Source organism: Aquarana catesbeiana, linkage group LG02 (genome assembly GCF_042186555.1).
Source record: "Aquarana catesbeiana isolate 2022-GZ linkage group LG02, ASM4218655v1, whole genome shotgun sequence".
Lineage (NCBI taxonomy): Eukaryota > Metazoa > Chordata > Amphibia > Anura > Ranidae > Aquarana > Aquarana catesbeiana.
The window spans coordinates 807,976,295-808,003,028 of NC_133325.1; the positions used below are offsets into that span (position 1 = coordinate 807,976,295).

General features: G+C 44.6%; 1 protein-coding gene across 3 annotated transcripts in view; it reads left to right on the forward strand.

The window, feature by feature from the left end:
* LOC141129506 (Fc receptor-like protein 5) overlaps positions 1-26,734 on the forward strand; it is a 654,812-nt gene that overhangs the window by 531,177 nt on the left and 96,901 nt on the right. For all 3 annotated transcript variants that reach the window (XM_073617582.1, XM_073617583.1, XM_073617581.1), the window contains exon 5: positions 5,597-5,860. In XM_073617582.1, coding sequence (XP_073473683.1) covers positions 5,597-5,860 — 264 coding nt within the window. The remainder of the gene's footprint in view (positions 1-5,596; positions 5,861-26,734) is intronic.

The window sequence follows — 26,734 nt, forward strand, 5'->3', positions numbered from 1 at the left end:
TCTCTGTTCAGATGGCGCTGTGATTGGCCAAGCATGCGGGTCATAGTGCATGCTTGGCCAATCATCAGCCAGCAATGCACTGCAATGCCGCAGTGAATTATGGGCTGTTTCGAACTCGAAACTCATCCCTACTCCTCAGTATTCACAAGGGAAATGGGGGGATTCAGTAACCAAGACTGCAACGTTCATCCACATGACACATCACAGGAAGCACCTTCATAGCTAACAGAGGACAGAATTAGTAATAGACTTGAAAAACTTAATATCAATAAGTCACCGGGACCAGATGGCTTACACTTGAGGGTCCCTAACCACTTCCTGCCCGGCCTATAGCAGAATGATGGCTGAGCGGTGGTTCAGTTATCCTGACTGGGCATCATATGACATCCAGCAGGATAACAGCCGACGCGTGCTCGTGGGGGCGCGCATCGCGGTGATCGGCGGTGCGAAGCTTCAGTATGACATACCACTACACCGATCTCGGTAAAGAGCCTCTGAAGGAGGCGATGTAAATAGGAAGAGCCGTTGATCGGCTTTTCCTCACTCGCGGCTGACATGAGTAGAGGAGAGACAATGGGCTGCTCTCTTGACAGGGGAGTCTGTGCTGATTGTTTATCAGCTCAGCCCCCCCTCAGAAGCCCACCTAGGGCCACCAGGATGCCGCCAGGACCACCAGGGATGGCCACCACACTGGACCACCAGGTATGCCACCCTAGACCACCAGGGAAATGCCAATCAGTGCCCAGGCAGTTGCCAATCAGTGCCTATCCCCAATTCCTGCCAGTGATAGTGCCATCAAGGTGCTCTCCAAGGTAAGCTGGGTTCCACAAGCCCTCTGCCTAAAGTGACTCCCGTCACACATCTCCCCTTTCGGCAGAAGACTAACACAGAAGGAGACCCCAAACAGGTTGACTTCGTAGTACCAGTCCCCCAATGCCCATACCCACACAGTACCCCAAACACATTGTTTCAAACAGAGCATTACTCACCCAGCCAACCTCTGCCTCTCTCGTAGAACATACCCGCTGCTGGGGAGAAGTGCGGACTGGCCCTTCCCCCTGGAATCCTTTCAGCCACTGGAGAGAAGACTGGGTAGCTGGGTTCACTTCATCATGCTGTTGGAGATCTGGGTCGACTTCCCAGCATCCCTGGGGTATACAGGTGGAGACTGAGATCCCATCCATGTTTTCTAGAGGAAAATCCCCCAGTGCTTGCAGAGCAAGGCTGACATTCTTCTGTCCCAATGCCAGAGCTTTTTCTGAGGTTGTGTCAGTGGAGACTGAAGTCCCATCCACTATCACAGGAATTCCATCTTCTCTTAGTTGAGGACAGAGGCCAGCAGGCCTGTTGCCGGCCCTTCTGCTGGGTTGCTGTCAGTGAAGACCGCAGGCCCATCCACTGACATCTGCTCAAGCTGCAGTTGTGAGGTGCCGATTACATTCTCTCCCTGGAGCTCCCACAGAGTTGATTGTAGTGGGCAGAGGTCAACAGCGCCATGCTCTGAAGCCAGTTCTTCTGCTGAAGGCTCACCGGGTTGTTGTTCCTCCTCTGTAGAAAAGTCTATTAAATCCTGAGTCTCTGAAAATGATGTCTGTGGATAGAGGTTCACCATCTTCTGTCCATAAAACAAAGAAGATGTTACAGGTGCTGGGCAGAGCTCAGTGACGTTTGGCCCTGATGCCAGCTCTTCTGCTGGAGGCTCACTAGGTTGTTCCTTCTCAGCAGAAATGTCTATTAAATCCTCAGTCTCTGGAACTGGTGTCTGGGGATAGAGGTTCACCATCTCCTGTCCATGGAACCCAGGAGTGTTATCGGCGCTGGAGGTGCAGAGGTTAGCAGAGCTCTGCCCTGTTGTCAGCACTTCAACTTTGGGGACAGCCATCTCCAGAGTTTCCCTTGCTAATTCTAGAGCATGCTGCTGAATGTGTTCTAGCAGTTTCCTGTATGCCCTTTCCAGATGCTGTTCTTTTCTTAGCAAATAGTCCAGATCAGGTTTAAGCTCTAAAACCCCTGCAAGACCAAGCATAGCCTCTCTGTATTCTCACAGGTCCTCAAGGGTAGGTTCCCCTTCCATCTGTAAGGCTCTCCCACAGCAATCCAGGGCCGCCAAAGTCATATCCCTCCGGAGAGCATTCTGTTGTCTCCCCTAAATATCCCTGCTCTGCATGCCATTGCAGAGCCCAATATTGATTGTCCAACTCTATCTCCTGCTAGACCGGCCTGTCCAACTCGGACACCCATTGCTCCTGGGGTTGCTTTTCCAGGAATGTCATTTGCAACTTTCATTGGTTCCTGGCCCATTGCCCTGGGGTTGGAAAGCACTTGCCCTGTTGTCTACCAGCGACCTGGAGGGCTCCAAGCTGCCTGATCTCCAGGTACTGATCCGCAGACACAGTCCTGGGGATTGCTGAAAGGGCGCTCCGCAGCAGCCCTTGCAACTCTGATGCCAGATCCATATGTCCGCTGGGATGACCAAAGTCTGTTTTCCCGATCTTTTATCCAGGTGGTGGTTTGGATGTGTTCACAGCTAGAAAGCACAGTCCCACTGCTTGCCACCAAATGTCACAGACCCGCTCACTCATGAAAAGTCTGTCTGCCGTATATGCTTCCTTTGTCTGGTACCAGCACGATCCAAGACACCTTAGCCCACCCAGTCACTTGTCAAAGCATCAGTGTAGGGTGAAACATAGGACTCTTTATTCAAACCCAGGTACAAAGAGATATACACTCAGAGGACAATGTTTGCATAATGACACAGGGCGGGGTATACTACATTCAGTAATAAGAGACACACATGTGTATTCAACTTCTCATCAGTAGATTGTCCTATCAGCAGGGAGGCTGTTGGAGGAATTCCCCCCTCCCCTCTCCACCCTGCCCTGGTCCACATTCTAGAAACACATAACATCCCATAATAGGTTGCTCCCAAGGCAGACAGAAACAATAGAACAATGGGATACAGCCACACCTCAAACGATCTAGTAAAAAGTCTACAACAGTATATGAGACAATATATACACAATATACAATATTCCAGCAGTCTGAAAAGGGGAAATTATTTATCTTCATATTTTCTTGAGGGATAATGTTCAGAAATATTAATGTCCCAAGTGAAAGAGCCCCTTCATTCTTTCAGCACAAACCACACATATAGAATCCAGGATAACAGGGGTAACACAAAATGCTGAGGTGTGGTTGTACGGTGAAACGGGTTAGTGCAGACCCGACTGGGGATCTCGGTCACCCTGTGCCCCTAATAGACACAGGTTAACTTACACATAGGAGGGGCCAGGGGAGCTGGACAAGGAGCTTCCAGTGCTCTCCAAGGTAGGCTGGATTCCAAAAGCCCCCCGTCCAAAGTGACTCCTGTCACAGTCTGTGAATAGCAATTTTCAAGTCTTGCCACAAATTCTCATTTGGATTTAGGTCTGGACTTTGACTGGGCCATTCTAACACATGAATATGCTTTGATCTAAACCATTCCATTGTAGCTCTGGCTGTATGTTTTGGGTCGTTGTCCTGCTGGGAGGTGAAACTCCACCCCAGTCTCAAGTCTTTTGCAGACTCTAACATTTTTTCTTCTAAGATTGTCCTGTTTTTTTCGGCTCCATTCATCTTCCCATCAACTCTGAACAGCTTCCATGTCCTTGCTGAAATAAAAATCCCCACAACATGATGCTGCCACCACCATGTTTCACAGTGGGGATGGTGAGTTCAGGGTGATGTGCAGTGTAAGTTTTTCACCACACATAGCGTTTTGCTTTTAGGCCAAAGAGTTAAATTTTGGTCTAATCTGACCAGAACACCTTCTTCCACATGTTTGCTGTGTCCCCCACATGGCTACGCACAAACTGCAAACAGGACTTCTTATGGCTTTCTTCCAATTATGGCTTTCTTCTTGCCACTCTTCCATTAAGGCCAGATTTGTGGAGTGCAGGACTAATAGTTGTCCTATGGACAGATTTTCCCACCTGAGCTGTGGATCTCTGCAGCTCCTTCAGAGTTACCATGGACCTCTTGGCTCTTCTCTGATGAATGCTCCCCTTGCCTCTAGCCATGTCTTGGTAGGTTTGCAGTTGTGCCATACTCTTTTGATTTTCGGATGATGAATTGAACAGAGATCCGTGAGATGTTCAAAGCTTGGGAGATTTTTTTATAACCGAACCCTGCTTTATACTTCTCCAAAACCTTATCTCTGACCTGTCTGGGGTATTCCTTGGCCTTCATGATACTGTTTGCTCACTAAGGTTTTCTAACAAACCTCTGAGGGCTTCACAGAACATTTGTATTTATACTGAGATTGAATTACACACAGGTGGACTCTATTTACTAATTAGGTGACTTCTAAAGGCAATTGGTTCCCCTAGATTTTAGTTGGGGGTATCAGAGTAAAAGGGGGCTGAATACAAATGCCCCCCCCCCCATACTTTTCACATATTTATTTGTAAAAAAAGATTGAAAACCATTTATCATTTTCCTTCCACTTCACAATTATGTGCCACTTTGTGTTGGTCTATCACATAAAATCCCAATAAAATACATTTACGTTTTTGGTTGTAACATGAGAAAATGTGGAAAATTTCAAGGGGTGTGAATACTTTTTCAAGGCACTGTACATTGAAATTCAGTCAGTTCCTGCTGACCTGGACACATTTCGATCCATCTATGGACAGTTTAACACTGACACAATAAAGGATCATTCACACCAGCAGACCAGGTTATAACGCCGCCATTGGTGTACACTGGGAAGAAAACATGGCATTGCTCTGAGTACAAAACATCTTTCCTTTTTTTGATACTTTATTGAAATGTCACAAACTGACATTTTACTCATTTTATTGCATGGTGTACTACAGCAATTAGTGCAATAAATAATAATAATAATAAATGGTGTAGCAAACAAAACACAGAGGCAAATTGCCTTTTCTACTGTATTTGTTGGGTTGGGTTATTGGGTTGAGCTGACCAACACAGGGTGTGAATGATCCCAAATAGTAATAGTAATGGGTTTATTTCAGATTACAGTAATGTTGGATTGCTTATATAGTCCATAATTCCAAAAATGTTTATCATATAATTGTGCATAAAAATAACAAAAAATTGCCAGGGGCGATGCCATTGTTGAGTGTCCCTCATGGTGCATCTCCCTTCAGTGATTGGACAATAGCTGATTTCAGGAGATATACTGTGATTATGGAATTTTATATAGATATAAAATACCAGTTTGGTGTGTCTTGTTTAATTTATGGTGTAAGAAACCTTAAGGTTAGGTTCACATCTGTACGGCTCTGTGGGCTTGCATTTTGTGTGGAAACGGTCGCTTATTCATTTGAATGGGCGGTCGTGCCTCCTGAAACGTGCAGAAAGGTCTCAGCTTTTCAGAAATTGTAGCCCGCATGGGAACTGTAGGTGAGGTGCAGTCCCCAGGGCTTGCGGTGTGACATTAGCATTATTGGTACCCTCACACCGCTCTTGCATTTTTTTGTGCAGGTGGCCGAGGGACCAGCGGTAATCACCCACACAGATGTGAACCTAGCCTAAGTCAGTTTTTAGTTATTTACAGACACTGACTTCTCCCCATCTCTGTGTCTCTCAGTTCCGGTATCAGATCCGGTCCTGGATGTGAGGTGTCTCGAGAATGGCAGCGCTGAGATCTCCTGCAGGGTGGAGAATGGGACTGGCCCCTCCATCTACCTAAATGTGAGTGGAGAATTGGAGATATATAATATCACCAGCTCAGAGAGGACAGTCCGTGTCACTGTGCCTCCTGTGTCACCGCCCGATTCCTGGAATATCAGCTGTTCAGCAAAGAACCAAATCAGTGAGAGATCCAAAAATCAGACGCATGACACTTGTCCAGGTGGGTGACGTGTGTCCTGTCCTTGCTGTGTCCCGTCTATTAACTCTATATATACCAATGTGGTGTTCCTCATCCTTATTGTATAGTACTGGGGCTGTGTCATCTCATAGATTTAAGTTAAGTTTCAGGTTATATTTGGGTTAGGTTTTGGGTTAAGATTAATTGAGTCTTGTTGTGGAAATTTTATGAAGATGTATTTTAATATGTATTGTCATAGTCTTCCAGTGTTGGCACTCCCACATTCTGCTCTAAAGAGCTGACTTGGGTAGACTGACGCTGGTTGAGATCCATTTGGTAGTGAAAAGCTCTTTGGGGATGTAGAGAAATGTTTGCGGAGTGGGCACATGTCTGCCAGCTAAGGGCCCCTGTGCGATGCACAGAACGATCGTCTGGTGGGGATGTGTTCGCTCTGCAAAGACATTATCTGTTTAACGAGTGTGCGCTCATGTTGCCCCTGTGTGCCTGATCAACATATTTGTGGCCCCATGAGTGTACGCCTGACGATAATCTCTCATCCACAAAGACAATAGAATAATCCAGGTATGCATAGTTCTCTGGAACAATGTATAATAGGGATTCCTATCAGCGGAATTGTAGTCATTGTTCATTGGTTATTGTATTTTCTGTGTTGAAAGTCACATACTGTATTGTTGCATCCTCTTTTGGTCATTTCCTCTGTTGCCATTCATTGGAGGCACAACCCTCAAGTTTGGGACTTCCTGCTGATATGTAAATAAAAGCAGATGCATGGCTCAGGAAGTCAGAGATGCTGACCGAGCTGGGAACGTAAGGAATGGTGGTGATGTCTGTTTACTTGGATGAGTGGGTTTTTAGGTAAGATGCATTGTACCATTAGACGAAAATATTATTATTAGAGACAGGAGATTTGGCTGTGTGCTCTGCGTACAGCCTAATTTCGCTGACAGTCTTAAAGCTTATCTCCAGACAAATATTAGCCCCTCTACCACCCTTCCCTCCTCCATCTATCTGATCAGTAGCATTAAAAAAAACATTTATACTCACCTAAATCCATTGTCACATGACTCTCCAGTCCTGAGTCTTCTCTCTTCTTCTTCTTGTTTTTTTTTTCAAAATTTGTGGTCTTTTTATGTTTGTTTAGCAAAAAATAACAAAGTGATTAAAAACCACCAAAAGAAAGCTCTATTTGTTTAAAAAAAAATAATTTCATGTGGGTACAGTGCTGCATTCACCACGGTACCCATATGAAATCATTATCACAGATAGAGATCTTTTGGTGGTATTTAATCACTTCAGCCCCGGAGGATTTGACTGGCCAAAGGCCAGAGCACTTTTTGTGATTCGGCACTGTGTCGATTTAACTGGCAATTGCGCGGCCGTGCGATGTGGCTCTCAAACAAAATTGACATCCTTTTTGACCTCTATAACAGGAAACTGTGATATTTGCTAATAAGTTTTATTAAGTAAAGATGTTGAAATGCAATCTAAAACTGGGCATTCTGTGTCAGTTTGATCTGGGAGGAAGGAACAGTGAGATGGTCAAGTAGAGAAGGTTCTTGGCACCTTTGCAGAGTCTGTCTGTGCAGTGAGAACTGGAGTAATTGGTGTCCATCCCATGACCATTCAGTCAGTTGTGTTGAGAGTTGAGCATTGTATTCCTGACCAGGACTATTGGCATTGTGAGCTACTGAACTTTGAAAGCCCTGATGAGTGGGAGCACTAAGTCTCTGCATGTGTACGGGGGAACCAACAGAAACATCCTTTGGACTGCAGAGTTTGTCCTGGGAAACTGAGCCTAACCCTGGGGCTGAGGTCTCATAATGAATCTGGTGACAAGCTGCATCTGGTGGCAAGTGACACACTCAGGGCTCCTACTGATTCTGCATTATGGCGAGTTGAAGGATTTCATTTTATCCACTTCCGGTTCTGAAGATTTACTCCCTTCCTGACCAGGACATATTTTGCAATATGGCACTGCGTTGTTTTAACTGACATTTGCACGGTCATGTGACACTGTACCCCAAATAAAATTTATGTCTTTTTTTTTCCCCATAAATAGAGCTTTCTTTTGGTGGTATTTGATCACCTCTGCGGTTTCTATTTTTTGCGCTATAAACAAAAAAAGAGCTAACATTTTGAAAAAAAAGCAATATTTTTTTACTTTTTGCTATAATAAATATCCCCAAAAAATATATAAAGAAACATTTTTTTTCCCTCAGTTTAGGCCGATACGTATTCTTCTACATATTTTTGGTAAAAAAAATCGCAATAAGCATTTGTTGATTGGTTTGTGCAAAAGTTATAGCGTCCACAAAATAGGGAATAGTTTTATGGTAGTTTTAATTTTTTTTTACTAGTAATGGTGGTGAACTGCGATTTTTATCGTGACTGCAACATTATGGAGGACACATCGGACACTTTTGGCACTATTTTGGGACCATTCATATTTATACAGAGATCAGTGTGATTAAAAATGCATTGATTACTGTGTAAATGTGACTGGCAGTGAAGGGTTTAACCACTAGGGGGCGCTGCAGGGGTTAAGTGTGAATCAAATAAGGTATAATGAGGCTTGTTTAACCATGTATGTGAATTCCGTACCGTAGAACTATGGTTGCCCTCCAACCCCCATACACTGTAACCCAAAATTGTCCCAAACAGAGGGGGACCAAAAGAAAAGCGGGGCTCAAAAGAGAGGCAATCTGAATATGTATATTAAATGCGAATGAATATTTATTGGTACAAAATTGAAAAACATGGAGATATGTACAAGAGCATTACCAGTAAGTAACCCTGCCCTGATAAAATTGATCAATACCTGGATTGATCAAAAACAAACAAATCACAGACATGGGGAACATGTAACATGTAAAGACTTACAAAACAAGACAAAAACGTCCGGACGTCTTGGCTATTGATGTCTGCGCAAACTATAACAATAAGGAGTATACAGCAATGCTGAGTAAGGTTTGCAGGGCAGACATCAATTCCCCCAGGGGAGGGGTGGCTCAGGGCGGGGTGTGGAAGGATGTGGGAGCAGGGGGGGGGAGGGGGGTAGGAGAGGGAGGGGGGGGGGAGGAAGAAAAGGGAAGGAACCTGGGAGAGGGTGGTCGGCCGTGGAGTGAGATGCTAATGTGAGTCCTGTATACAGACGTCAATTCATCCTGTGGATGGAGGTGTATTGACCTTGCATATGTAAATGTAAGATCGCGGTTGCCAGAGTCCGGGATGGTATACAGCAAGATATGCAGTTATCCGGTATAGTTGGTAATATATATGCAGGTGCGTGCTGTAATGAAGTCAAACGGTGACAAGCATGGGCAGAAATACATTGACAGGTGGCCTAGTACGTTACCGCTCCCGGATCCCGTCTGGGAATCCTTAGGTATTGCCGGGTTGCAGTGGCTCCTGTGTTGTAGACTGCGCCTCTTGCCGCTGTGCACAATGCCGGACACTAACCCAAAAGTTCTCCGCGAGCCGAGGGGTACTTCTCATGCACTTCTCATGTAGATATGTGGCCGGCCATCCAGGTGCACCTGTTGTCCTCCATACGGGGTTAAGTGTGTCCTAGGAGTGATTCTAACTGTGGGGGGGGTGTGGCTATGTGTGACACGACACTGATCACCGCTCCCGATTACAGGGAGCTGTGATCAGTGTCCTGTCACTGGGCAGAATGGGGAGATGCTTATTTACATCAGCATTTCCCTGTTCTGCCTCTCTGTGAGGCGATCATGGGTATCCCCACGGTCGGACTCACGGAGCTTGCAGCGGGCACGCGCCTGCTATGCGGACCTTGCGAGATACAATAATGTGATATCGCGCAGCGGAGCCAACCTGCCACAGTGAAACTGCGGCGGCTGGTCTGCAAGCGGTTGATCACCACTGGGTTTGTTATTTTTTTGCTAAACTAACAAAAAAAGACCAAAAATATTGAAAAAAACAAAAACATTTTCTTTTATAAAACTGTCATTCAATGTGTTACAGCTGAAAATTGGCCTGGGCAGAAAGGCAAGTGGTTAAAGATGTATTACAGATGATGAAATAGGCAAATAGAGCATCATTCAAGCCCAGGGGAGCCCACAATTTCCTTCAAAATCCCCGGAATCAACAGACCTCTTTTACTAGGCACTGTATAAGCCCTAAGGAATGTGAGGATGTACATGGTGAGGACAGTCACTGCAAACAGAAATAGCTATATATATATATATATATATATCTATATATATATATATATATATATATATATAGATATATATATATATATATCTATATATATATATATATATATATATATATATATATATGTGTGTATATATATATATATATATATATATATGTGTGTGTGTATATATATATATATGTGTGTGTATATATATATATATATATATATATATATATATATATATATATATATATATATATATATATATATATAGTCAGGGGTTCACTCCAATTGTAGAGCTTTAAGGACACCACCACTCGCTTTTATCCATTTCAAGGCTGGTTTTGCCTTTTATTTTTAAAGAAAGTTCAAAACAAACACAGAAGATTCCCTTGCAGGGGTATTCAGTGTTTCAGTCCTGCTACCAAAGTAAACGATATTCAGCCCTCCTGGCTTGTAATCACAGCTCTCCAGATTGGGCCTTTAGGGCCTTGGTCTGTCTCCCACAGATCGGACTCTTAGCACCTCCATACGTACAGCAAGTAGCCTTGTGCTACACTGGCTCCCACCTCTCTCTCCTAGGTGAAGCCCTACTGACTCCCATGCACAGACCTCCTGTCTGCAGGGTGGAGTCGTCTCCAACTGGGAGCCTAGAACCTTGGTCTGATCATTACTTAAAGCCCAAAACACAGCTGACTCATTGGTGAACTGGCTGTTTATTAGACTTGGACCCTGGCAGGGTACCCCCCTGCTACAATACATGATAGACAGACAGACAGACAGACAGACGGAAGTGATTACCTTTAAACCTCCATAACTAATAATATAAAAACTTTTACTAATATTCTGGTAAATCAATAACTATTATAAATCTATATTACATTACAAGTGTCCAAATATTGCACAAATAGTCTTTTGCTCTCCATCAACCATCTGTGATCTCACTTCTCACCTAACCTTCTTCAAACCAAAACTTCCAACCATCAATAGAAGTTCAGTAGTTGTGTAAATGATGTTCCATGTTTACAATATCATGCTATGGGAATTGTTCTATGATTGGATATTAGAAGTCCATCTCAGTTGGCACCTGCCAGTTGATGAATGTGGAGAATCATTTACATAAAGGAGGATCAATGATGGATTAATATTGATCTTCTATTGACTTAGGGGACAATTCAGTCTGGTGAGTTGCTCTGATCACACGGTTGGAGGTTTGAAAAACATTGTTGTTGCTGTATATCTCATTACTAAGTGAAACTACAGATTGTTGGTGGATAGCCAAAGACTATTCCTGCAATATTTCGATAGAAATACTTGAATCAGCATCTTAAGGATCATTGGATCATTATTGCACAAAACAAATCACATTGGAAAAGCAAGTAACAGACCTGGTCCAGCTTAAACTGAGTCTGAACCCTATAGAAAAGATGTGAGGAGTTCTTTACTTTGAAATTAAAGTCTCAATTACAGAACGAATTATGTCTGAAATCTCAGCAGACCTCCTAAGGATCAGTAGTACTCCCCTTTAACAAGCCTTTGAACAACATATAATGGTATTGAATTCACGAAACTGTGTCAAACATTAAAGGACTCCATCAAAATACCAGGGTGAACAGACCCACTACTAGCATGCATTACCTCATTAATCTAGCGCAGTGGTCTCTAAACTGTGACCGGAGGGGCCCACTGACACCAACGATGGGGAAATATTCCTCCCACTGGCACCAATGATGGGGCGCTGTTTACTCCCATTGACGTTGGGACATTTTCTACTTTCACTGGCCACAATCTGGTCCCTTAAAAGTCTGAAGGACAGTAAACTGGCCCTTTGTTTAGAAAGTTTGGAGACCCCTGGTCTAGCTGTTCAAAAAATTGTACAATGCTCTCTGGATAGAGGGATCTTTTCGTATCAACTTAAAGCCATCATAATGCTAAGGCTTCCATGGATCCAGAGATGTTGGCCATCTACAGAGCAGTGTCAATGACAGGTGATCAAAAAAAGCAGTCAACAACGGATTAGAAGACTGACTGCCAAAATAACAAAATCTTGATCAATTTAAATCTGGCTTCAGAAAAAGTAGATGTAGCACCCTGGAGTTTAGACAGGGTTTCTCCTCACAAATTTACTTGGCAGGAATAATTATCCTGGTTGATTGTTAGAGATCTTTTTTCTTTCTCCCTAAGTTTGGCCTTTTTGCACTTTTCTCTTCTACCACTAGGTGGCTGGGTACTTGGTGGTACTAAATATGAGAAGGGCAACTGAAGGTCAGGTTATGGGTATATGAGGTATCTCAGCCAATGGACAGGGGTTTTATTGAATCCCTTGGCCTCCTGGGAGAGCCTATGTATTCGGGTGAAGTCAGGTGATCTGTGTTCTGTGCCGCCTGGACGGCTGTCTGGGTGGACATGTGTCGTATTGCCCAGGCTGCTAAGCCGGGGATTGGGCATATTCTGGGCACATCTGGCTGCTAGGCTGTGTGAAAGCCTATCCAGAAGCAAGAAAGCAGCGCAGAGTTGGGACTGTGGCTTGCAGTCCAACCAGAAGTGACGGTTCTGCTGGCCGGAGAACCTGACGTGGTCGGAGGTAGAGGAGAAGCTGTCGCCAGTAAGGAACTGTCCGCCTTATTACTAGGGACCACAGTGAGTAACTGAAGCATGTACCGGAGCAACATTCTCACTAGATGGGGATGGTGAAGAATCGGAAAACTTCAGTGGGAATCAAGCCAGGGACCCAGTCAGTGGAGGTGACACTTGCAGAGCAGCCTTGTGTGTCAAGCCAGGGACCGAGCAGGCCAGTGGGGTGACGCTTGAGAAGTATCTTAAGTGCCAATCTGGGGACCCAGCAGAGCAGTGGAGGTGACCCTTAAGGAAGATACCACCATGAAGATTGGAAGAGCTCAATGGATTCAGTGGCAGTGAATCAGTGGGTCTAGTGAAAGACCGGGAGCTCCGTGGGTTGAAGAACTACAAGGAGCGATTGTAGTAAAAGTGAAGGAACTGTTAAAGACTGTTGCCATAGGAGACAGCATTCCTACACGTGCAGATATGGCGTCTTGCTGGATGCCTTTCCCTGCATGACTGTCCTCCTATTGAAGTCTCGGAGTCTGTCAATTGAACTTGCACCTACCTAAGGGTGTCTTGGCCCAGACCCTCTTTCCCCCAAAAAAGATTAAGAGAAATAAACTTTCTTTTGCATTTAAAGCGGAGTTCCGCCGAAAAAAAATAAACTTAAAAGTCACCAGCAACAAATACTGCAGCTGCTGACTTTTAATATATGGACACTTACCTGTCCAGGGCGCCCGCAATGTCGGCACCCAAAGCCGATATGTCCCTCAGCTCTCAGATGCTGCTGCCGCCATCTTCGGTGAGGGAATCAAGAAGTGAAGCCTTGCGGCTTCACTTCCTGGTTCCCTACTGTGCATGCACGAGTCACACTGCGCGATCCCACTGGACCCTGCTGTCTTCTGGGACCTGTGTGTCTCCCAGAAGACAGCTTGGGGAATGGAGTAGGCGCCGGACGTGGCGTAGGTTCCCTTTTGCCCCCTAAAAGGTGCCAAATGTGACACCGGAGGGGGGGAGGATTCCAAAAAGCGGAAGTTCCATTTTTGGGTGGAACTCCGTGTGACAGCCAGGAGAGAGACGTTTGGAGGGGACTGAATGCTAGCCTCTTGCCGATCGATCGTGGGCCCTGGCATTTAGGGGAATGGTGCTCTTTGTGAGCTGTATGCCTGGGGACCCTTGGGGTGGTATTACTGTGGATTCGGGTCCTGGTCCCCCAGGACAACACAGACTCTGGGGACCCTGGATTTGCCATATTAGAAATAGTGGCTGATTCATAATGCTGGGACAAATACTGTTAGGAGATGCTGATGTCAATTCCAGCCACCTGTCTGTCTGTTGCCTGCTAGAATGTGTATTGTAAATAAGTCTCTAGTATGGGATCTAAGATTCATTAGATCCCCATTGTTGGTTGTGTTAATTAACTCTGCTATTGTGATAATGTTGATTGGGTTTTCTGAGCTACAAGACGGCCAGTCTGGCCTAAAGGTCATGTCTGAGTCATCTAGGCTGTCTAAAGGGATTAGTTAATTAGCCCATGTTAATTAGGTTTCTGGTCACAGGTGTATGTTCAGAGTAATATGAGCAGGAGGTATGCACCTCCTCTTTTACTGTATAGAAGAGCTTGTATTTTTCAATAAAAGAGATTCCTGGTTGAACTTACAAACAGCCTGCCTGGTGTTTGTTCTGAGCTATCACTACTGGATTAGAATGGCACATAGCTGTAGTTATAGTCCCGGAGCAATGGATGACCAAACCATCAGATTTTGCGATCTGATTCAATAGCCGCAGAGGAGTGTCGGGAGAGTGGAACAGAGTGAGCAGGGGCTTGTTACACTCCGCTTTAAGAAGTGAACTTTAACTACTCTGCACCCACCATGCCTTACAACCCACCACATACAGAAGGATGTCAGCTATCTCTGGCCCTGGAGGTTTTCATTAGATCAAAAGAGGCCTGGGACCTTGCTACATATAGATACAACATTGCTCCACCTATTGACTGACTTATGATGACTAGAGACAATGTTACACCATTATCCTCCTTGATCTCTTCAATGACCAAAACATCTACTGAATCGCCTAAAGCAGGTCTGTGGGGGGGTTAGAGAACACCCCCTTCATCAAAGCCTGAAGCAAGAAGTAATATTTGCTGGAATGAATAAAATGTGTGTTTTTTTACCTGGTCGTTGATGTCGAGGAATGTCTGTCAGCAGCGGGTTCAAGCAGCCTGGGTAAAGTAAAACACACACCTTTTATATTACATCTCACTTCAAGCCCTAATGAAGGGAGTACGACTCGGGAAATGTGTTGCCACCGTGATAAGGTCTTTTAGCTTCATTTGAAATAAATGTATTCAAATCCGTGTTTATTTTTACGTTTTCAGCGCTGTCAGAGTTCAAATGGCAATTACTCAGTCATGCAACACTGTACCCAAATTAATTTTGATATATTATTTTTTTAGACAGATAGAACTTTCTTTTTGGTGGTATTTAATCACCACTGTTTTCTTTTTTTTATTATTTTTTTTTATATATAAAAGCAAAAAAAGACAAAAAGTTGAAAAAAATTGTTTCTTAGTTCTTGTTATAAAATATTGCAAATAAATAATCTTTCATCATAAATTTAGGCCAAAATATTCTGCTCCATTTCTTTGGTAAAATCACCCAAATCAGTGTATATTATTTAGTCTGTAGGAAAGTTATATCTGAAAATCCATCAATCCTGATGTACTGACGGCCGATCTCATTTCTTGAGGCCTGAAAATACCCCCTAAATGGCCCCTTTTCAGAAAGAATACAGTCTAATGCCGCGTACACACGAGCGGACTTTTCGACCGGACTGGTCCGACAGACTTTTGACGGACTTCCAACGGACTTTCCGAATGAACGGATTTGCCTACACACGATCACAAAGAAGTCCAACGGATCCGTACATGATGACATACGACCGGACAAAAAAAAAGGAAGTTGATCGCCAGTAGCCAATAGCTGCCCTAGCGTCGCTTTTCGTCCGTCGGACTAGCATACAGACGAGCGGATTTTTCAATAGGAACTGGGTCCGGCGGACTTCCGACGTAAAGATTTGAAACATGTTCCAAATCTAAAGTCCGTCAGATTTTCGACCGAAAAAGTCCGCTGCAGGTCCGATGAAGCCCACACACGGTCGGATTGTCCGCCGGACCAGTCCGGTCAAAAAGTCCACCCGTGTGTACGCGGCATGAGACATTTAGTAAGGGGCATTAGAGTTTTTTAAAGTTGTACTTTTTTTGTCACATCTTTTTGGAAAATGAAGAAGTTAAATAATTTTAACAAATTAAAATAATTGTCATTTTAAGCACTTGCCAACTGTATACTGTATATATGGCAGCAAGGTGGCTCCCCTGTGTAAAATCATGTAGCTGTATGTGATTTTGCACTTCTGGGTCTGGGGTACACACGTGCACTGCCAGAGACCTGCTCCCACTGTGATTGGACACAGCAGGAGCCAATCATTGGGTCCGGCAGACACGATGTCCACCAGGACCCACCAATCATTCCCAAGAGAGACAGTATGGCGGTCTGCCTATGTAAACAAGGCAGATCGCTATTCTGTGACAAGGAAAGGTAGAGATCCTGTGTTTCTGCTAAACAAGGACCACGGATCTCTTTCTTGCCACAATACAAGTACCTCCCCCATAGAAGCTCAAGACCCATCTCTCCTGAAGACCCAGATGGACACTGGCGGCAAAAGTGCCCTGAGGCGATTTAGTTTGCATATGTAGCGCTATACAAGTTATTCATTCATTCATTCAGTTAGCAAGCACTCCCTGGGAACACATTTAACCCTTTGATTGCCCCTGATGTTAACCCCTTCCCTGCCATTGTCATTAGTACAGTGACAGTGATTTTTTTTTAGCACTGAAAGTGTCACTTAATGTCACATTTGTCCTCCACAATGTCGCAGTCCCACTATAAGTCGCTGATCACCGCCATTATCAGTAAAAAAAATTAAAATTAAAATTCCATAAATATATCCCATAGTTTGTAGACTCTATAACTTTTGCACAAACCAATATAGGTGACTTTGTGCTTAAGACAGCGCCAACAATCATTGGGTTGAATGGGAAAAATCTTAGTGTCAATGGACAGTAATACCATCTTGTTCAAATTTTGTAATTATGCTCCTGTGCCTTACAAGACATAGAAAGAGAAGGGAAAATACCTTAAACCAGTCCTCATTACAGACATTTCCATTACAGTCTGGCTTCCATTGGGTTTGAAAGAACTGTATGGGGCACATGAGCCATGAGGCAAGGGGGACCCACTGAGCCTTGTCACGCACTACACCCTCCCTCCCTCCCCCCCTCTCTCTCTCTCCCTCTAACCCCCCTTTCTCTCACCCCTTCCTCTCTCTCTCTCTTACCCCTCTTTCTCTCCCCCCTTCTCCCCCCTGTTTCACCCCCTCTCTCCCTTGCCCCCCTCTCTCTCACCCCACTTTCTCTCTCTTTCCCCCCTTCTCTCTCTTTCCCCCTCTCATCCGTCTCTCTCTCTCTCTCTCTTCCTCCCCTCTGTTTCAGCCCCTCTCTCTCCCCCCTTCTCTCACCCCTGCTCCCTCTCTCTCTCACTCCCCTCTCTCTCACCCCCCTCTCTCGCTCTCACCCCTCACTTTTTCCCCCTGACCAGCTCTGCCATAAGATGTAAAATGTATTGAAACATTTAAAAATATTTTAATACATTGCAAAATGTTTGTTTACACACACACACACTCATACCCACACGCATGTGTGTTTGAGTTTTGGGGTACACACCCTAATGCAATAGGCTGTGCACACCTATGGTAGAAACCATGTAGAACCTTTACTTTTGCAAACAAAATAAAGCAAACCAGCTATAAATAACGCCTGTGGTAGTAAGAATGTGCCTACATAGGCTTGTGGTCTCTAGGAGAAATTAGTGTTTCACTAGCAACCTATTGTTTCTGATGAAACCAGTCTATTATATGTGCTCAAAGTGCCACCTTATTGTATAAGAAGAAATCGGGAATTTTTTCATATTGTCATGGAAGTTTTTACTTTAAGGCAGTTATCTTTTTTTTTTTTTGCCACTTCAGCAGACATATCCGAGAGACTTAAATCAACTCTGCAGTTCATCTTTTCCATCCCACTCGATGTCTCATCATAGTAGCTCATATCGTATCAAAAAATGTATATAAGTTAACACACCCCATGCAGCTAAGGATATGTGCTGCTCTTAACACAGTTATTTAACCCTCCCCCCTAACCCACCCTCCCCTCACCCCGCTCTCCATGGTCCTATCTCAGCTCGTCCTCCTACTCTAGACCTGGGCTTTCAGTTCCTTAGCTTAACTCCAAGATTTTTTGCATTTTTTCCAACATTCCCATTTGTCAGTGATCCTATTGTTAGCTTTGTCTAGGCTACTCCCCAAGCACTCCATGTTATATGTTTCTTCTACCGAGTCTATCCACTCCCAGGTTGCTGGGCCCTCCTCCTTTTGCCAGTTGTTAGGTATCAGTCTCTTTGCTGCATTTATCAGGTGAGGGACCAGCGACCGCATATATTGTTTAATATCTCCTTCTCCACCATGAAACAGAATGACCCATGGGTCTTCCACCACATCTGTCTCAGTGATTGCCTTAATCAAAGATAGAATCTTCTTCCAAAATTTTTTAATTTTAGGGCAGTCCCACCATAGGTGGGCCATTGTTCCTACCTCTGTGTAGCCTCGCCAGCATTGTGCCGATCTGTTCCTCTGATATTTACTTATTATATCTGGAGTTGCATAACATCTAGCCATACATTTGTAGTTCATTTCTGCTGTTCTAGTGTCTACTGCCAAACTATGGGCTAATTTCATAATTTTGCTAATAGTGTTCTTGTCCCGCTGTGAACCTAGTTCCCTCTCCCATTTTCTAATGAATGGCGGAATCTCCACTTCTTCTGCCTTTAACAGTATTTTATACATTTTTGAAATTATATTCCTTGGATCCTCCGCTGAAAACAATCGTTCCAACCCCGTCAGTTCATCTCCGGATCTAATGGGTTGAGGTAACTTGTTGACGAAATGGTTCAGTTGGAGGTAACGCCACTCATCCATCCCCCGTGCATCCCTACTGTGCCTAAATTGTTGTATTGAAATAATTTTACCATTTTTAATTATGTCTCTTAATTGTGTTACCCCCATATTGACCCATTTCCTCCCACGTTTTTTGTCCCAGGTGTGAAAAATTCATTATCTTTCAGTGCTAATAAAGGTGAATTAAATTTCCCGTTCACTTGTTTATATATCCCATCCCAGATTTTAAAAACATTCCATGTCAATGCGTGAGTATTTTTGTGTAAAGTTCTATAGTGTGGAGGAATCCAAATAATACTTCCCAGTTGTGCCTTACTCAGTGTTTTCTCTATATTAACCCACCTTTTTTCATTTTCCTCTTTCGCCCATTCTACCGCTCTTGACAGAACTATTGCTTTATAATAATTTTGAATATCCAGAACAGCTAGGCCGCCATTCATTTTCCCTTGTTTTAATATTTGGAAGGAGACTCTTGGTCTTTTATTTTTCCAGATAAAATTCGTTAATATAATTTTTAGCCTTCTCAGGTATTGTTGAGGGAGCAACACTGGCAACATCTGAAACCTGTACGTAATCTTCGGGAGTAGGACCATCTTTATGATGTTGATGCGTCCTATCCATGATAGAGGCCTACCGGAGAATCTTTTGCAATCGGATCTGACTTCGTCGAGCAGGGGTAGATAGTTTATACTATAGATCGTCTCTATTGTGTTTGCTAGTTTAATTCCCAAATACCTTAGTTCCTTCGTCCAACCAAATTTGAACTCCTTTTTCACTATCCTTTCCTCTGTCTTAAGTTGATATTCAATATTTCAGACTTTGCTAGATTTATTTGAAAGTTAGAAACCTCCCCATATTTTCCCAAGGTTTTTAATAACTTGGGCATAGTAGTCAGCGGGTTCGTGATGTAAAACAAAACATCGTCTGCGAATGCTGCAAGTTTGTGTTCTTCCTCTCCCACCTTAAAACCGCTTATGTCAGGGTCATTGCGTATCGTAGCCAAAAGCGGTTCCAAGGAAAGGACAAATAGTAATGGGGAGAGGGGACACCCCTGTCTCGTCCCGTTTTTCATCTCGAAAGGTAGGGACATTAAGCCATTAACTTTTATTGCTGCAGTGGGGTGATGGTATAGTGTTTTAATCCATTGGATCATTCTTGGGCCGATTCCCATAATTTCCAAGGTCTGTATCATGAACCCCCAGTCTACCCTGTCGAAAGCCTTTTCGGCATCAATCAACAGCAGTAGTCCTGGGGGTCCACTTTCCTTTATCTTTTGGAGTAAGAGCAACGTTTTGACCCCATTATCTCTCCCCTCTTTTTTTAGGAGTAAATCCCACCTGATCCAGTTTAACCAGGATGTTCATTAGCCCTTTTAGCCTGCCTGTCAGTACTTTAGCATATCATTTTATATCGGCATTAAGCAAAGAGATTGGCCGATAGCTAGAGCACAACGTTTCCTCTTTACCTTCTTAAAATATGACAGTAATGGAGGCCATTAATGCCTCCCTACTAATTTCATATTCTGCACCCAGACCGTTCATATATTGGCATAACTTTGGGACTAAGATTTCTTTATATTTTTTGTAGTAAAACAGTGTAAATCCATCTGGCCCGGGGCTTTTCCCGGGTGCCGATTCGAGCAGAGCCTTTTTTATTTCCTCTTCTGAAATTGGGGCCTCCAAGGCCTCCCTGGCAAAATCTGAGATCCTTGGTAGTCCTGCTTTCTTTAGGAACTTAATGTTTTTCCCGCTCTTTCCTCTTAGCTGGGCACCCCGCTATTTTACAGAATATAATTCTTGGTAATAGTTTTTAAAAATGTCCGCTATTCCTTTTGGTGAATACACCATACGTCTGTCCTTAGTCTGTATGTTCTCTATAAAGTTAATGACTTTTTTCTTTTGTATCATTCTCGCCAGATGTTTACTTGGTTTATTTCCCCATTGGTATCTTATTGGAATCCTATTAAATATTTTCCTTGTTTCTTGTTCCATAACCGTTTTCAACTCCACCCTTTTATTTACTACCTTTTGATATAACACCTGATGGTGGCCCTGCTGTTTTTTATGTTCTTGTTCTGCCCTAGTTATTTCCTCCACTAATTTTTGGGTTTTCTCAGTTCTCTCCCTTTTGTTCCTAGCTCCTATTTCTATCAGGATCTCCCTGATGAAGGAATTATGGGCCTCACACAGGGTGGACCCTGATACTTCCCTAGTATCGTTTGTAGAAAAATAATATTCCAACTCCCTTCCGACTCTAGCAGACCCCTCCTCGTCTCGGATCAGCTCCTCATTTAGGCACCACTTCCAATGTTGACCTTGCCCCCCAGGGACTGTCACTTTCATCGTCACAGGGGCATGATCCGAGAGAGTGGAGATCTCTATGTTAGAGTCTATGACCTCATCAATGTCTCTATGTTCCACAAAAATAAAGTTTATCCGAGAGTAGGACCTGTGCACAGGGGAACAAAACGTATAGTCCTGTAGTTTAGGACAGCCTTTCTCAACCAGTGTGCCGTCAGAGGTTCTCAGGTATGCCGCGGGCTCAGGGGAGAGAAGGGCTGTCAGATGAGCCCTAATCTCCCGATCCCCTGCCGAACTGTACATCGGCACTGCGAGAAGCTCCGTCAACCTCAGCAAAGTGAAAGTAAAGTGCAGGGGAGTGTGCTCTCTGCTTCCCCCTACAGTGCAGTACCTGGCTGAATGAGGAAACTGGAATGATACTGTGCTAGAGGCTAGATTCGTTTTAAAAGGGCTTTATACATGTGTCTGTGTGTGCATGTGAGTTAGGGATGAGCCGAACACTCCCCTGTTCGATTCGCACCAGAACATGGGAACAGGAAAAAAGTTTGTTCGAACATGCGAACACCGTTAGTCAATGGGACACGAACATGAATAATCAAAAGTGCTAATTTTAAAGGCTTATATGCAAGTTATTGTCATAAAAGGTGTTTGGGGACCTGGGTCCTGCCCCAGGGGACATGGATCAATGCAAAAAAAAGTTTTAAAAACGGACGTTTTTTCAGGAGCAGTGATTTTAATAATGCTTAAAGTCCAACAATAAAAGTGTAATATCCCTTTAAATTTCGTAGCTGGGGGGTGTCTATAGTATGCCTGTAAAGGGGCGCATGTTTCCCGTGTTTAGAACAGCCTGACAGCAAAATGACATTTCAAAGGAAAAAAGTCATTTAAAACTACTCGCGGCTATTGCATTGCCGGTCCGACAATACACATAAAAGTTCATTGTTAAAACGGCATGGGAATTCCCCACAGGGGAACCCCAAACCAAAATTTAAAAAAAAATTATGTGGGGGTCCCCCTAAATTCCATACCAGGCCCTTCAGGTCTGGTATGGCTATTAAGGGGAACCCTGGCCAAAATTTTAAAAAAAAATGACGTGGGGGTCCCCCTAAATTTCATACCAGACCCGTCAGGTCTGGTATGGATTTTAAGGGGAACCCCGCTCCAAAATTTAAAAAAAAAAACGGCGTGGGGTCCCCCAAAAATCCATACCAGACCCTTATCCGAGCACGCAACCTGGCAGGCCGCAGGAAAAGAGGGGGGGACGAGAGAGCGCCCCCCCTCCTGAACCATACCAGGCCACATGCCCTCAACATTGGGAGGGTGCTTTGGGGTAGCCCCCCAAAACACCTTGTCCCCATGTTGATGAGGACAAGGGCCTCATCCCCACAACCCTGGCCAGTGGTTGTGGGGGTCTGCGGGTGGGGGGCTTATCGGAATCTGGAAGCCCCCTTTAACAAGGGGACCCGCAGATCCTGCCTGTGTGAAATGGTAAGGGGGTACAAAAGTAACCCTACCATTTCACTAAAAAACTGTCAAAAATGTTAAAAATGACAAGAGACAGTTTTTGATAATTCCTTTATTTAAATTCTTCTTCTTTCTTCTTTCTTCTATCTTCCTTCATCTTCTTCTTCTTCTTCTTCTGGTTCTTCTGGCTCTTCTGGTTCTTCCTCCGGTGTTCTCATCCAGCATCTCCTCCGCGGCGTCTTCTATCTTCTTCTCCTCGGGCCGCTCCGCACTCATGGCATGGGGGGGAGGCTCCCGCTCTTCTCTCCATCTTCTTCTCTTCTTCATCTTCTTCTCCGGGCTGCTCCGCACCCATGCTGGCATGGAGGGAGGCTCCCGCTGTGTGACGTGTCTCCTCTTCTGAAGGTTCTTAAATAACGGGGGACGGGGCCACCCGGTGACCCCACCCCCCTCTGACGCATGGTGACTTGACGGGACTTCCCTGTGACATCACGGGGAATGCTAATGGAAGATAGAAGAAAGAAGAAGCATTTAAATAAAGGAATTGTCAAAAACTGTCTCTTGTCATTTTTAACATTTTTGACAGTTTTTTAGTGAAATGGTAGAGGTACTTTTGTACCCCCTTACCATTTCACACAGGGGGGAGGGCTGGGATCTGGGGGTCCCCTTGGTAAAGGGGACTTCCAGATTCCAATAAGCCCCCCACCTGCAGACCCCCACAACCACCGGCCAGGGTTGTGGGGATGAGGCCCTTGTCCTCATCAACATGGGGACAAGGTGTTTTGGGGGGCTACCCCAAAGCACCCTCCCAATGTTGAGGGCATGTGGCCTGGTACGGTTCAGGAGGGGGGGTCGCTCTCTCGTCCCCCCCATTCTTTTTCTGCAGCCTGCCAGGTTGCGTGCTCGGATAAGGGTCTGGTATTGAATTTTGGGGGGACCCCACGCCGTTTCTTTTTTTAATTTTGGTGCGGGGTTCCCCTTAAAATCCATACCAGACCTGAAGGGTCTGGTATGGAATTTAGGGGGACCCCCATGTCATTTTTTTTTTTTTTTTGGCCGGGGTTCCCCTTAATATCCATACCAGACCCGAAGGGCCTGGTATGGAATTTAGGGGGACCCCCACGTCATTTTTTTTTTAAATTTTGGTTTGGGGTTCCCCTGTGGGGAATTCCCATGCCATTTTTATCAAAGAATTTTTATGTGTATTGTCGGGAGACTCGGGACCGGCAATTCATTAATAGCCGCGAGTAGTTTTAAATTACTTTTTTTCTTTGAAATGTCATTTTGTTGTCAGACTGTTCTAAACACGGGAAACATGCGCCCCTTTACAGGCATACTATAGACACCCCCCAGGTACGAAATTTAAAGGAATATTACATTTTTATTGTTTAACTTTAAGCATTATTAAAATCACTGCTCCTGAAAAAACGGCCGTTTTTAAAACTTTTTTTTGCATTGATCCATGTCCCCTGGGGCAGGACCCAGGTCCCCAAACACTTTTTATGACAATAACTTGCATATAAGCCTTTAAAATGAGCACTTTTGATTTCTCCCATAGACTTTTAAAGGGTGTTCCGCGGCATTCGAATTTGCCGCGAACACCCCAAATTGTTCGCTGTTCGGCGAACTTGCGAACAGCCGATGTTCGAGTCGAACATTAATTCAACTCTAACTCGAAGCTCATCCCTAATGTGAGTGTCTGACTGTCTGTCTGTGTGTGTGTGTGCATGTGTGTACATGTGTCTGTATGTGTGTTTGTACATGTGTGTGTGTGTGTGCATGTGTATGTATGTGTGTGTGCATGTGTCTGTATGTGTGTGTGTATGTGTGCATGTGTCTGTATGTGTGTGTGTGTATGTGTGCATGTGTGTGTGCATGTGTCTGGTATGTGTGTGCATGTGTCTGTATGTGCGTGAGCATGTGAGTGTCTGTCTGTATGTGTGTGTACGTATGTATGTGTGTTTGTACATGTGTGTGTGTGCGCATGTGTCTGTATGTGTGTGTGTGTGCATGTGAGTGTCTGTCTGTATGTGTGTCTGTATGTGTGTTTGTACATGTGTGTGTGCATGTGTCTGTATGTGTGTCTGTATGTGTGTGTGTGTGCATGTGTCTGTCTGTATGTGTGTGTGTCTGTATGTGTGTTTGTACATGTATCTGTATGTGTGTCTGTATGTGTGTGTGTGTGTGTGTGTGTGTGTGTGTGCATGTGTCTGTATGTGTGTGCATGTGTCTGCATGTGTGTGTGCATGTGTCTGCATGTGTGTGTGCACGTGTCTGCATGTGTGTGTGCACGTGTCTGCATGTGCGTATGTACAAGTGTCTGTATGTATGTGTCTTTATGCGTGTGTGCATGTGTATATGTCTGTATATGTGTGTGTGTGTTACTTTTAATCCTGACCCCCCCCCCCCCCCCCATTTCTGTACCATCAGAACTGCTTTTGTAGGTCTTGTTTGTGATAGCAGCAAGGACTGCTTCTCCTCTGAAAAGCAACCTATGCACAGATCGCTTTTCAGAGGCATTTGACAGGCGGTAAAGAGGCATTATGTTGCCTCCTCACCACCTGTTTTAATGCAGCATCACTACACCGCAACTGTGCAATGTACACAGTTGCAGGGTAGTTGCAGTTCAGCCCCATTCACCCTGGGTATACCTCCAGCTGCAGCCACAACATGTGTACACCCCCAGCTGTTGTTTCTGCAGCTAAAGGGGAAGAATTTGGGGGTGGTAAAAACAGCTTAACCATGTGCTTTTACCACCCCTCCAACCCGAAATGTGAACAAGCCCTTGGTTCACATCTGTGTTGCTGCGTGCTGCGTGTAGTGCAGCCCATTCATTTCAATGGGCTTCCCTAACCACAAAAATTCAGGGAAGGAAATCCCCAACCTTTTTTTTTTTTTTTAAATTACACTGCACCAAAAGCACCCCACATTTTCCAATGTGTAAGGTACCATTAAGAATTAATGGCACCCCTAAAGAGCAGAGCATTTGCCTGTGTGTCAGGAACGAGTGCGATTTTGCGCATGTTCCGCGACACACAGTAAAGTGAATTAAGCCTTGGACTGGGGTGCCTCAAGACTGAAAATACTTTTTAAGGGTGCCCCGACTGGAAAAAGGTTGAGAAACACTGGTTTAGGATGCTGAATCCTCCATATATCTACCAATTGACTGAGATACAGTTTTTGTTTTACCTATTTTAATTGCACATTATTTGTCCCCTGTGCCCGGGTCGAACTATCAAGACCTGGATCCATACAGAAGTTTAAATCTCCCATCAGAATCGTATGTCCCTTCTTGAAGTCCCTCAACTTCTCCAAAAGGTTCATAAGATATTTCATCGGATTCCTATTGGGGGGCATAGATGTTTGCCAGTGTATAATCCTCTCAAATAGTCTACCCTTAAGAAAAAGAAATCTACCTTCTGGGTCGGTCAACCTATCTTCCAACACAAACCTAGTTCCTTTCGCAAACCCAATAGCTACCCCCTTGCTCTTTTTGTAATTGTGTCCCCCTGATACCATGTTGGGAAATCTCTAGAATACAATTTTAAATTGGACTCATGAGAAATGTGTGTCTCCTGGAGGAAGACTACCTCTGCCCCGAGGCTTTTGAGCTCATTCAGTATTTTCTGTCTTTTGTTGGGCATGTTTAGTCCTCTTACGTTATAGGTCGCAAATTTAATTGTTGTCATCACTGTATTCCCACTATCCTCTGTGGGGTTCATTTCTTTTGTCTATGGAGAGGTTTACCCACTCTTTTAGCTGTTATAACTGAGGTGTCCTCCCTCCCTTTCCCCCCATCCCACCCACCTTCCCCAACCCCCCTCCCTCCTCCCGACTCCACCCACCCCCCCAAACCCTACCCTCCTTCCTTGGTCCAAGCTGGACCCCTAGACCCTTGAGGACCACATAAATCATGACCCTCTCGCGATCTCAAACTCCTAAGGTGGAGCTCTCAGTGTGCCCCCCCACCCCCATTACAGAGGCTGCTGGGGAGGCTGACCGTCTCCCCGGCGGGCACCCCTCTCTGAAAAGCTTTTTCTCACCACCACTGACATTCTTCCCCGTACCCCCCACCCCGGACCGCCCCCCAACAAACTCCCACCGCCACATTTATGAGACTCTGCGTTTCTAGCCATGTCCTGTCCCCTGGTCCACCCTCTGCTCGTTAAACCAGTCCGGCAACAGAGGGACTTGTAAGTCAAATTTTCTGCAAAAATCCCCCAGTTCTTCAGGGAATCTTAACCTGGCAGATCTTCCATCCTTAACCACTTCAGCCCCGGAAGGATTTACCCCCTTCCTGACCAGAGCACTTTTTACAATTTGGCACTGCGTCGCTTT